This window comes from Heterodontus francisci, chromosome 25 (genome assembly GCF_036365525.1).
Source record: "Heterodontus francisci isolate sHetFra1 chromosome 25, sHetFra1.hap1, whole genome shotgun sequence".
Lineage (NCBI taxonomy): Eukaryota > Metazoa > Chordata > Chondrichthyes > Heterodontiformes > Heterodontidae > Heterodontus > Heterodontus francisci.
In genome coordinates, this window is record NC_090395.1 from 21,608,639 (window position 1) to 21,621,314 (window position 12,676).

The window sequence follows — 12,676 nt, forward strand, 5'->3', positions numbered from 1 at the left end:
CCGTAATAACCTTGGGTATATCCCGTCTGGCCCCAAGGACTTATCTATCCTCATGTCTTTCAAAATTTCCAGCACATCCTCCTTCTTAACATCAACCGGTTCGAGCATATCAGCCTGTTTCACGCTGTCCTCACAAACGACCAGGTCCCTCTCACTAGTGAATACTGAAGCAAAGTATTCATTAAGGACCTCCCCTACCTCCTCCGACTCCAGGCACAAGTTCCCTCCACTATCCCTGATCGGCCCTACCCTCACTCTGGCCATCCTCTTGTTCCTCACATAAGTGTAGAACGCCTTGGGATTTTCCTTAATCCTACCCGCCAAGACTTTTTCATGTCCCCTTCTAGCTCTCCTAAGTCCATTCTTCAGTTCCTTCCTGGCTACCTTGTAACCCTCTAGAGCCCTGTCTGAACCTTGCTTCCTCAACCTTAAGTAAGCTTCCTTCTTCCTCTTGACTAGCTGTTCCACATCTCTTGTCATCCAAGGTTCCTTCACCCTACCATCCCTTCCTTGCCTCATCGGGACAAACCTATCCAGCAGTCACAGCAAGTGCTCACTAAACAACCTCCACATTTCTGTCGTGCATTTCCCTGAGAGCATCTGTTCCCAATTTAAGCTCCCCAGTTCCTGCCTAATGGCATTGTAATTCCCCCTCCCCCAATTAAATATTTTCCCATCCCATCTGCTCCTATCCCTCTCCATGACTATAGTAAAGGTCAGGGAGTTGTGATCACTATCACCGAAATGCTCTCCCACCGAGAGATCTGCCACCTGGCCTGGTTCGTTGCCAAGCAACAAATCCAATATAGCCTCCCCTCTAGTCGGCCTATCTACATATTGAGTCAGGAAACCTTCCTGGACACACCTGACAAAATCTGCTCCATCCAAACTATTTGCACTAAGGAGGTTCCAATCAATATTAGGGAAGTTGAAGTCACCCATGACAACAACCCTGTTACTTCTGTACCTTTCCAAAATCTGCCTCCCAATCTGTTCCTCCGTGTCTCTGTTGCTATTGGGGGGGTCTATAGAAAACTCCCAATAAAGTGACTGCTCCTTTCCTGTTTCTGACTTCAATCCATACTGACTCAGTAGACAAACCCTCCTCGACAACCTCCCTTTCTGCAGCTGTGATACTATCCCTGATTAGCAATGCCACTCCCCCACCTCTTTTACCTCCCTCCCTATTAGGTTTGACGCTTTCCTTAACTTCTTTAGTTAACCACTAAGGGTCCTCCCCTCGGAATTTTTCTTTATAGTAGGAATATACTTATTCTGAAATATCCCCTTAAATGTCTGCCACTGCTTCTCTATTGAGCTATCTCCTAGCCTAGTAACCCAGTTCATTTCAGCTAGCTCAGATTTCATGCCCACATAGTTGCCCTTATCTAAGTTTAAAATACTAGTCTTAGACCCACTCTTCTCTCTTTCAAACTGGATGTAAAATTCAATCATATTGTGGTCACTGCTACCTAGAGGTGCCTTTACTCTGAGGTCATTAATTATACCAAGTCTAATATAACCTGCTGTCTGGTTGGTTCCAGAACGTGCCGCTCTGAGAAACTATCTCGAAAGCATTCCATGAACTCCTCATCCAGGCTACTATTGCCAATCTGATTTTTCCAGTTTATATGTAGATTAAAATCACCCATGATTATTGCTGTCCCTTTATCACAAGGACCCAATATTTTTTCTTGAATACTTCGTCATCCATTGTGGTTACTGTTTGGGGGCCTGTGGACCACTCCCACTAGTCCCACTTGATTCACTTTCTCTGTCTATCTCCAGTCAAATAAAGTTGACATTGCTCCTCTTTAAGATGTGACAGAGTTCTGATTCCTGAACTCTTCCTTTCAGACAAGGTGCCCACTGGTGACTGTGAATCTGGTCTGAAGATTCTGCCATTATTTCGCCTTCTCCCCTCTCCCAATTCTCATTCACAATCAGTGTAACTCAGTCCCTGGCAGTCAGTCCCTGCCCACTGTCTGAGCCCACTGATGGTATATGAACATTCGCTGCTCTCCCTGTGGGTGCTATCCATGTACCAGATCTCACCCTCACACACACATGGGCTGTGACTGAATCCCCCCCCTTTTCCCTGCTGTGTCCATCCCTCATTACCTGTGGATCAGTTTCATCGGAACGCCGTCCCTCACTGCCGGGAGACTGATCCCACTCTCTGTAATAAAACAAAAGAATCAGACAGACAGGGAGAGACGGTCAGTGACAGTGACAGGGAGAAGGGTTACAGGGGACATTTATTGTTAGATTTCCTCACTCACCAGGAACTCAATCCCAAATCCCAGACCAGGTCCCCTGTTCCTGCTATTCATCAGGGATTTCCAGGGATTGGGAACCCTTCAGTGTATCAGTGTGAGGCTCAGCCTGACTATTCACATTGCCCCTGTCTACACTGTATGCCGGCTGTGTGCACCGTGTGTGGAGTGTTTTTGGGGCAGTTTCCTGGAAATGTTTGTTTTGGAACTGACAAGGGAACAGGCCATAATAGATTTAGTGACGAGTAATGAACCAGAATAAGTTCTGCCATCAGGGAGCATCTTTTAAAAATTCATGATGATCTGACTGAATTTAATATCAGATTTGAGAGAAAGAAGAAAGTGTCACAAAGCAAGGTTTTATATTTAAGAGAGGCAAAGATTGAGAGTAACATTGACCACAGTAAACTGGGCTGAGTTGTTAATGGGTAAATCTACAGACACTGCTAATTACTCAAATAAATCCTTCTATAATATAAAACCAGTATATATCCATAGAACCCAATTTCTGCAACATTCAGGTGCATTGTGTTACATGGGAGCTTACAGGTCCAGAAATGCCATCCACGGGTCACACACACCATGTCCACCATCTACAAGGCACAAGTCAGGAGTGTGATGAAATAATCTCCATTCGTCTGGATGGGTGCAGCTCCAACAACACTCAAGATGCTCAACACCATTCAGGACAAAGTAAACCACTTGATTGGCACCCCATCCACACACTTCAACATTCACTCCCTCCACCACCGACGCACAGTGGCAGCAGTGTGTACCATCGACAAGATGCACTGCAGCAACTCATCAAGGCTCCTTCGACAGCGCCTTCCAATCATATGACCTCTTCCACCTAGAAGGACAAAGGCAGCAGATGCATGGAAACACCACCACCCGCAAGTTCCCCTCCAAGTCACACACCAACCTGACTTGGAACTATATTGCTGTTCCTTCACAGTCCTTGGGTCAAAATCATGGAACTCCCTTCCTAACAGCACTGTGTGTGTACGTACCCCACATGGACGGCAGCGGTTTAAGAAGGCAGCTCATCACCACCTTCTCAAGGGCAATTAGGATGGGAAATAAATGCTGGCCTGGCCAGTGACACATACATTCTCCAAAATGAATGAAAAAAACACACTTTTAGTGGGAATCTTGGCAGATGCCATTCCGGTGAGGCCATTAGCATGCACACAGTGAGCATCGCTGGCAGTATGCAGATAGGGCAGATCATGATGTTAATCTGTGTGTAACTCCTTCCCATGTTGGCCCATTATTGCGAGTTTTCCATCTCAGAATTCATTGTACTTTGACTATTAGTATGAATAGATCCCCATCAGGATCCACACGGCTGTTTTGGGAAGTAATCGTGTTTTACCCACAATAGCTCCACTTGTGCAGTTAAACAACCCTGGTCAATAAACGGGGTGAAAGACAGGATCAAACAAAAAGAAAATGCTGACACAAACACAAGGCAAACTGCAAATCCAGCAGATTGGGAAAGTGAGACAGGGGTAGAATGAAAGTAATAAGAGGAGCAGAAAGAGAAAACAGAAAGAAAATATCGAGGAATATCAAAACTGACAGTAAAAGTCTTTATTAATACATTAACACAAAGAGAATAGTAAAGGCAGGAATGTGGGTTCATTTAGCAATAAATGCAGGTGAGAATATAATGCCCAATAAGGAAATGGCTGACTCGTTAAATGAGGACTTTGTATCCATTCTCATTGTAGAGGAAGAGGTTAAAATATCAGTGGTCGAAGGGAACACAAACAGAAATTGAGAAGAATTTATTGGATAAAGCCATGAATTAAATGAATGTCTGAACAGGCTCCATGTGTTGAATGGTCCATCACTGTTCCTATGTAATACTGCTGGGAGAGAATTCAGGAATTCAACCTTCAAATCAGAACTTGGTGGAGTTTCTGCCCCATGGTGTTGTGGGTGAGAGAGATTGGAGGACAAAGCAGTTCATAATGTGTGTCCTCAGGAAGGAGCTGCAAATGTGTGTGTGGCGTCGGATTGGAGAATACAGGGATGGGGAATGACTGAGATGATCAAATGCACCATGGGACACACGCCTCCTGGGGATCTCTTACCCTTCTTTCTCCTCTCGTTGAGCTGCTTCCTCCTGTTGACCCACCAGCCGATCCTGGGCCTCCTGAAACTCCTGCTGGATCTGCTCCAGCCGCATCTCCAGCTCCTGATTGGTCAGTTTGAGCCTCTCGATCTCAGTGATGGCCTCATCCTGTTTATTGCGCAGAGAGACAAGCTCAGCCTGCAACTGGAAGGGAGGAACATACAAAGGGACCGCATTCAATCAACAATTAACAGCAAATCCTCTCACATAATGTATTCTAAATAACCTCCAATTATCTCCATCTCTCTCTCAGTCTCTAATAGCTCTGACTCTCAGTCTCTCTGTGTCTCACTGTCTCTCTCCACCCCTCCATCAGAATCTAATCACAGACGTGCTCACAGGCTGCAGGATCCAGCATTTCAACTCCCCACCCAATTTCACACCCCAACACACAAGAATAGTGCTGGGAAACTAGTGAGACTCCAGAGAGGAATTGGCACAAATGCTTTCACCCCAATCCTTTCCGTCTGCAAACACCCAAAAAGGCCTCTTCACACAGTAACTGATTCTCTGGCACAATTAACTCCAGAGTATAGGTCACATGAAGCGAGGGGAAACAGTTATATAACTGAATATCCACTGAAATGTGACTGTCTCGATAAAATACATTTACGATTATCCAGTAACGAAATCAAAGAAAATATCTCTCATGGATGCAGATAATTTAAAAATTGTATTTAATTCACGGTCTCTATCTCCAGTCAAATAAAGTTGATATAAATAATGCTCCTCTTTAAGATGTGACAGAGTTCTGATTCCTGAACTCTTCCTTTCAGACAAGGGGCCCACCTGGTGACTGTGAATCTGGTCTGAAGATTCTGCCATTATTTCACCCTCTCCCAATTCTCATCCACAATCAGTGTAACTCAGTCCCTGGCAGTCAGTCCCTGCCCACAGTCTGAGCCCACTGATGGTACATGAACCCTCACTGCTCTCCCTGTGGGTACCAACCATGTACCAGATCTCACCCTCACTCCCACATGGGCTGTGACTGAATCCCCCCTTTTCCCTGCTGTGTCCATCCCTCATTACCTGTGGATCAGCATCGGAACGCCGTCCCTCACTGCCGGGCGATTGATCCCGCTCTCTGTAATAAAAACAAAGAATCAGACAAACAGGAAGAGATGGTCAGTCACAGTGAGAAGGGTTACTGGGAACATTTATCGTTAGATTTCTTCACTCACCGGGACCTCAATCCCAAATCCCAGACCAGGTTCCCTGTTCCTGCTTTTCATCAGGGTTTTCCAGGGATTGCGATCTATATCAGTCTGAGGCTCACACTGTCCATGTGTAGACAGAGTGTGGTGCATGTACGCTGTGTGTGAGGTATATACGCAATGTGTGGAGTGTGTACACTGTGTGCGGGACATGTATATAGTGTGCAAGGTGTGTACAGGGTAATTTCCTCGAACAATTTTTTCTGCAACAAACAGGGGAACAAGCCATAATACATTTAGTGATGAGTAATGAACCAGATCTATGAAGGCAATGTAGAGGGGCATCCGTTGTTCGCGACATTTCTCCTGTAGCTGGCGAAGGGAGAACAGCATGTCAATGGTGGATCTCTCTGCTCAAAAGCCATACTGTGCCGCAGGGTAGACACGCTCAGCCAGCTTCTGGAGTCTGTTTAAAACGACTTGAGCAAAGGCTTTTCAAGTCCTGTGACATTGACCACAAGTCATGTGAGTCTGTTGCCAGTGATCGGCAGAGCTGGCGGACAGCTATAAATGTGGGACTAAAGAGTGGCGAGTTGAAGAGACTTAGCAGTTGGCAGAAAAAGAGACAGAAGCGCAAGGAGAGAGCCAACTGTGTAACAGCCCCGACAACAATTTTATCTGCAGCACCTGTGGAAGAGTCTGTCACTCAAGAATTGGCCTTTCTAGCCACTCCAGACACTGCTTCACAAACCACTGACCACCTCTAGGTGCTTACCCATTGTCTCTCGAGACAAGGAGGCCAAAGAAGAAGAAGAATGAACCAGAATAAGTTACTAATTTGACATAAGGGAGCATCTTTTAAATACTGATGATGATATGATTGAATTTAATATCAAATTTGGGAGGGGGAAGCAAAAGTCACAAACCAAGGTTTTAAATTTAAGAGTCAGTCTTCAAAGATAAGAGAATAACATTGATCACAGTAAACTGGGCTGAGTTGTTAATGGGTAAATCTACAGGCAAACAGTGCCAAGTATTCAAAGAAATGTTTGTACAATGTAAAACCAGATCATACCCATAAAACACAATTGTCACAAAATTCAGATGTGTCGTGCTACATGGGACCTTACAGGTAAATTTATTGCTTCCACGGGACTCACATACACACTTCTATGCGAGTTGTCTGGGATGCCATTTTGGTGAGGCCATACGCATGCACGCAGTGAGCATCCGGGGATGTGTACAGATTTGGCAAATCATAATGTCAATGAGTTTTTTTTCATTCTTGGGATGTGGGCATCGCTGGCATGGACAGCATTTATTGCCCGTCCCTAATTGTGGTGGTGAGCCGCCTTTTTGAACCGCTGTAGTCCATGTAGAGTAGGTACACCCACAGTGCTGTTAGGAAGAGAGTTCCAGGATTTTGACGCAGCGACAGTGAAGGAAGGCGATATAGTTCCAAGTCAGGATGGTGTGTGGCCTAGAGGGGAATTTGCAGGTGGTGGTGTTCCCATGCAACTCCTACTCTTGTCCTTCTAGTTGGTAGAGGTCGCGGGTTTGGAAGGTGTTGTCGAAGGAGCCTTGGTGTATTGCTGCAGTGCATCTTGTAGATGGTACATACTTCTGCCACTGTGCATTAGTGGTGAAGGGAGTGAATGTTTGTGCATTGGGTGCCAATCAAACAGGCTGCTTTGTCCTGGATGGTGTCGAGCTTCTTGAGTGTTGTTGGAGCTGCACCCATCCAGGCAAGTGGAGAATATTCCATTGCACTCCTAACTTGTGCCTTGTGGATGGAGGTAAGGCTTCGGAGAGTCAAGACGTGAGTTATTCACCGGAAGATCCCTAGCCTTTGATCTGCTTTTGTAGCCACAGTATTTATATGGCTACTCCAGTTCAATTTCTGGTCAATGGTAACTCCCAGGATGTTGATAGTGGGGGATTCAGCAATCATAATGGCATTGAATGTCAAGGGGAGATGGTTAGATTCTCTCGTGTTGGAGATGGTCATTGCACTGCACCTGTAGCACGAATGTTACTTGCCACTTATCAGCCCAAGCCTGGATATTGTCCGGGTCTTGCTGCATTTCTACACGAACTGCTTCAGTATCTGAGGAGTCACGAATGGTGCTGAACATTGTGCAATCATCAGCGAGCATCCCCACTTCTGACCTTATGATTGAAGGAAGGTCGTTGATAAAGCAGCTGAAGGCATTTCAGAAGGCATTTGATAAGGTGCCGCACAAAAGGTTAATACACAAGATAAGATCACATGGGGTTAGGGGCAATTTATTAGCTTGGATTGAGGATTGGCGAACCAACAGAAAACAGAGAGTCTGGACAAATGAGTCTCTTTCTGGCTGGCAAGATGTAACTAGTGGGGTGCCACAGGGTTCCGTCCTTGGATCCAACTATTTACAATATATATTAATGTCTTGGATGCAGGCATAGAAGGTACTATAGCCAAATTTGCAGATGACACTAAAATAGGTGGGATAGTAAATTGCAATAAAGAAATAAGAAATTTACAAATGGATATGGATAGGTTCAGTGAATGGGTCAAAATTTGGTAGATGGAGTTTAATGTGGATAAGTGTGAGGTTATCCATTTTGGTCGGATGAATAGAAAGGCAAATTATTATCTAAATGGAGAGAAACTTCAGAATACTTCGGTGCAGAGGGATCTGGGTGTCAAAAAGAACAAAGAACAGTACAGCACAGGAACAGGCCATTCAGCCCTCCAAGCCTGCGCCGATCTTGATGCCCGTCTAAACTAAAACCTTCTGCACTTCCTGGGTCCGTTTCCCTCTATTCCCTTCCTATTCATGTATTTGTCAAGATGCCTCTTAAACGTCACTATCGTACCTGCTTCCAGCACCTCCCCCGGCAGCAAGTTCCAGGCACTCACCACCCTCTGTGTCAAAAACTCGCCTCACACATCCCCTCTAAACTTTGCCCCTCGCACCTTAAACCTATGTCCCCTAGTAACTGACTCTTCCACCCTGGGAAAAAGCTTCTGACTATCCACTCTGTCCATGCCACTCATAACTTTGTAAACCTCTATCATGTCGCCCCTCCACCTCCGTCGTTCCAGTGAAAACAATCCGAGTTGATCCAACCTCTCCTCATAGCTAATACCCTCCAGACCAGGCAACATCCTGGTAAACCTCTTCTGTACCCTCTCCAAAGCCTCCACATCCTTCTGGTAGTATGGCGACCAGAATTGTACGCAATATTTCAAGAGTGGCCTAACTAAAATTCTGTACAGCTGCAGCATGACTTGCCAATTTTTATACTCTATGCCCCGATCGATAAAGGCAAGCATGCCGTATGCCTTCTTGACTACCTTTTCCACCTGTGTTGCCACTTTCAGTGATCTGTGGACCTGTACATCCAGATCTCTCTGCCTGTCAATACTCCTAAGGGTTCTGCCATTTACTGTATACTTCCCACCTGTATTAGACCTTCCAAAATGTATTACCTCGCATTTGTCCAGATTAAACTCCATCTGCCATTTCTCCGCCCAAGTCTCCAACCGATCTATATCCTGCTGTATCCTCTGACAATCCTCATCACTATCCTCGTGTATGTATCGCAGAAAACTAGTATGCAGGTACAGCAGGTAATAAGGAAGGCAAATGGAATTTTGGCATTTATTGCTAAAGGAATAGAGTATAAAAGTAGGGAAGTGTTGCTGCAACTGTACAAGGCATTAGTGAGACCGCACCTGGAGTATTGCGTACAGTTTTGGTCCCCTTACTTGAGAAAGGATGTGGCTGCATTGGAGGCAGTTCAGAAGAGGTTCACGAGATTGATTCCAGAGATGAGGGGTTCGTCTAATGAAGAGAGATTGAGCAGTTTAGGCCTTTACTGTCTGGACTTTAGAAGAATGAGAGGAGATCTAATTGAGGTATATAAAATGATTAAGGGGATTGACAAAGTAGACATCGAGAGGATGTTTCCTCTGGTGGGGCAATCTAGAACGAGAGGTCATAGTTTTAGGATAAGGGATAGCAGATTTAAAATAGAGATGAGGAGAAATTACTTCTCTCAATGGGTCGTAAGTCTGTGGAATTCACTACCACAGAGTGCGGTGGATGCCGGGACATTGAGTAAATTTAAGGAGGAGATAGCCAGAGTTTTAATTAGTAATGGGTTGAAGGGTTATGGAGAACGGGCAGGAAAGCGGAGTTGAGGCCAAGATGAGATCAGCCATGATCGTATTGAAGGGCAGAGCAGGCTCGAGGGGCTGAATTGCCTACTCCTGCTCCTAGTTCTTATGTTCTTATGTTAGTCTCTCATGATTTCAGCCCCTTCCTGTGGTGTGCAGCCACTCAACAGCCTGGCCAACACTGGCTGTATCCTCCAATCATTAATGAACAGGCAGCACAAAGTTACCATACTGTCTGCACCAGACCAACAGGCACAGGTTAATCGAGTTTTACCACTTAGCACCACTTGTGCTACTAAACAACCCCGGTCAACAAATGAGGCAACAGACAGGATCAAACAAAAAGAAAATGGTGACAAAAATACAAGGAAAATTGCGAATCCAGCAGATTGGGAAAGTGAAACTGGGATAGAATGAAAGTATTAAGAAAAGCAGAAAGAGAAAAGAGAAAGAAACTATCAAGGAATATCAAAATGAACAGTAAAAGATTTCATTAACACAGTAAAGAAAATGGGAAGGACGGGAATGTGGGTTCATTAAGGATATATGCAAATGAGACCATAAAGTGAATAAGGAAATGGCTAATGTGTTAAATGAGGACTTTGTGTCTGAACTCACTGTCGGGAAAGAGGTTAGAATATCAGTGGTCGAAGGGAAAACAAACAGAAATTGAGGAGAAGAATTTATTGGATGAAGCCATGAATTAATTGAATGTCTGAACAGGCTCCATGTGTTGAATAGTCCATCACTGTTCCTATGTAATACTGCTGGGAGAGAATTCAGGAATTCAACCTTCAAATCAGAACTTGGTGGAGTTTCTGCCCCATGGTGTTGTGGATGAGAGAGATTGGAGGACAAAACAGTTCATAATGTGTGTCCTCAGGAAGGAGCTGCAAATGTGTGTTTGCCATCGGATTGGAGGATACAGGGATGGGGAATGACTGAGATGATCAAATGCACCATGGGACACACACCTCCTGGGGATCTCTTACCCTTCTTTCTCCTCTCGTTGAGCTGCTTCCTCCTGTTGACCCACCAGCCGATCCTGGGCCTCCTGAAACTCCTGTTGGATCTGCTCCAGCCGCATCTCCAGCTCCTGATTGGTCAGTTTGAGCCTCTCGATCTCAGTGATGGCCTCATCCTGTTTAATGCGCAGAGAGACAAGCTCAGCCTGCAACTGAAAGTGAGAAACATACAAAGGGACCGCATTCAATCAACAATTCAAAATAAATCTTCTCACATAATGTATGCTAAACCACCTCTATTTAGCTCCATCTCTCTGTCAGTCTCTAATATCTCTATCTCTCCATCTCTCCGTCTCTCCGTCTCTCCGTCTCTCCGTGTCTCCGTGTCTCCGTGTCTCCGTGTCTCCGTGTCTCCGTGTCTCCGTGTCTCCGTGTCTCCGTGTCTCTGTGTCTCTGTGTCTCTGTGTCTCTCATATTTTCAGCCTCACTGTCTCTCCCCAGCCCTCCATCAGAATCTAATCACAGACGTGCTCACAGGCTGCAGGATCCAGCATTTCAACTCCCCACCCAATTTCACATCCCAACACACAAGAATCGTGCTGGGAAACTAGTGAGACTCCAGAGAGAAATTGGCACAAATGCTTTCACCCCAATCCTCTCCCTCTGCAAACACCCAAAAAGGCCTCTTCACACAGTAACTGATTATCTGGCACAATTAACTCCAGAATACAGGTAACATGAAGTGAGGGGAAACAGTTATATAACTGAATATCCACTGAAATGTGGCTGTCTCGATAAAGTATATTCACTCTTATCCAGTCACAAAATCAAAGAAAATATCTCTCATTGATGCAGAAAATTTGAAGAACATATTTAATTCATGTTCTTTCTCTATCTCCAATCAAATAAAGTTGATATAAATATTGCTCCTCTTTAAGATGTGACAGAGTTCTGATTCCTGAACTCTTCCTTTCAGACAAGGTGCCCACCTGGTGACTGTGAATCTGGTCTGAAGATTCTGCCATTATTTCACCCTCTCCCCTTTCCCAATTCTCATTCACAATCAGTGTAACTCAGTCCCTGGCAGTCAGTCCCTGCCCACTGTCTGAGCCCACTGATGGTACATGAACCTTCACTGCTCTCCCTGTGGGTACCATCCACATACCAGATCTCACCCTCACACACACATAGGCTGTGACTGAATCCCCCCTTTTCCCTGCTGTGTCCATCCCTCATTACCTGTGGATCAGCTTCATCGGAACGCCATCCCTCACTGCTGGGAGATTGATCCCGCTCTCTGTAATAAAACCAAAGAATCAGACAGATAGGGAGAGACTGTCAGTGACAGTGACAGTGAGAAGGGTTACTGGGGATATTTATCATTAGATTTCCTCACTCACCGGGACCTCAATCCCAAATCCCAGACTAGGTCCCATTTTCGTGCTGTTCATCATGGATTTCCAGGGATTGCGATCTGTATCAGTGTGAGGCTCATCCTGACCATTCACACTGTCCATGTCTACACTGTATACTGGGTGTGTACACAGTTTGCGGGTTGTGTACACAGTGTTGCGGGTGTACATTGTGTGCAGGGTGTGTATACAGTTTGTAGGTTGTGTACGCAGTAGGCCAAGTTTGAATAGTGTTGTGGCTGTGTACACAGTGTGCGGGGTGTGGTTGGCACAATTTCCTGGAACAATTTATTTTGGAGCTTACAAGGGAACAGGCCAGACTGGTTTTAGTGAAGAGTAATGAACCAAAGTTAATAATCTGCCATGAAGGAGCATCTTGTAAATATTGATGATGATATAATTGAATTTAATATCAGATTTAAGAGAGAGAAGCAAGAGTCACAAAGCAAGGTTTGAAATTTAAGAAAGGCAAACTTCAAAGAATCGAACACAGTAAACTGGGCTGAGTTGTTCATGGGTAAATCCACAGACACTGAAAAGTATTCAAAGAAATCCTTC

General features: G+C 45.0%; 1 protein-coding gene across 11 annotated transcripts in view; it reads right to left on the bottom strand.

Moving 5' to 3' along the window:
• The window catches only part of LOC137383779 (trichohyalin-like), a 251,631-nt gene that overhangs the window by 102,656 nt on the left and 136,299 nt on the right, over positions 1-12,676 (bottom strand). For 9 of the 11 annotated variants that reach the window (XM_068056969.1, XM_068056972.1, XM_068056968.1 and 6 more), the window contains 5 exons: positions 11,946-12,003; positions 10,734-10,918; positions 5,449-5,503; positions 4,376-4,560; positions 2,122-2,179 (listed from right to left, as the gene is read on the bottom strand). In XM_068056969.1, coding sequence (XP_067913070.1) covers positions 2,122-2,179; positions 4,376-4,560; positions 5,449-5,503; positions 10,734-10,918; positions 11,946-12,003 — 541 coding nt within the window. The remainder of the gene's footprint in view (positions 1-2,121; positions 2,180-4,375; positions 4,561-5,448; positions 5,504-10,733; positions 10,919-11,945; positions 12,004-12,676) is intronic. The other 2 variants (XM_068056967.1, XM_068056965.1) reach the window with 2 other exon arrangements.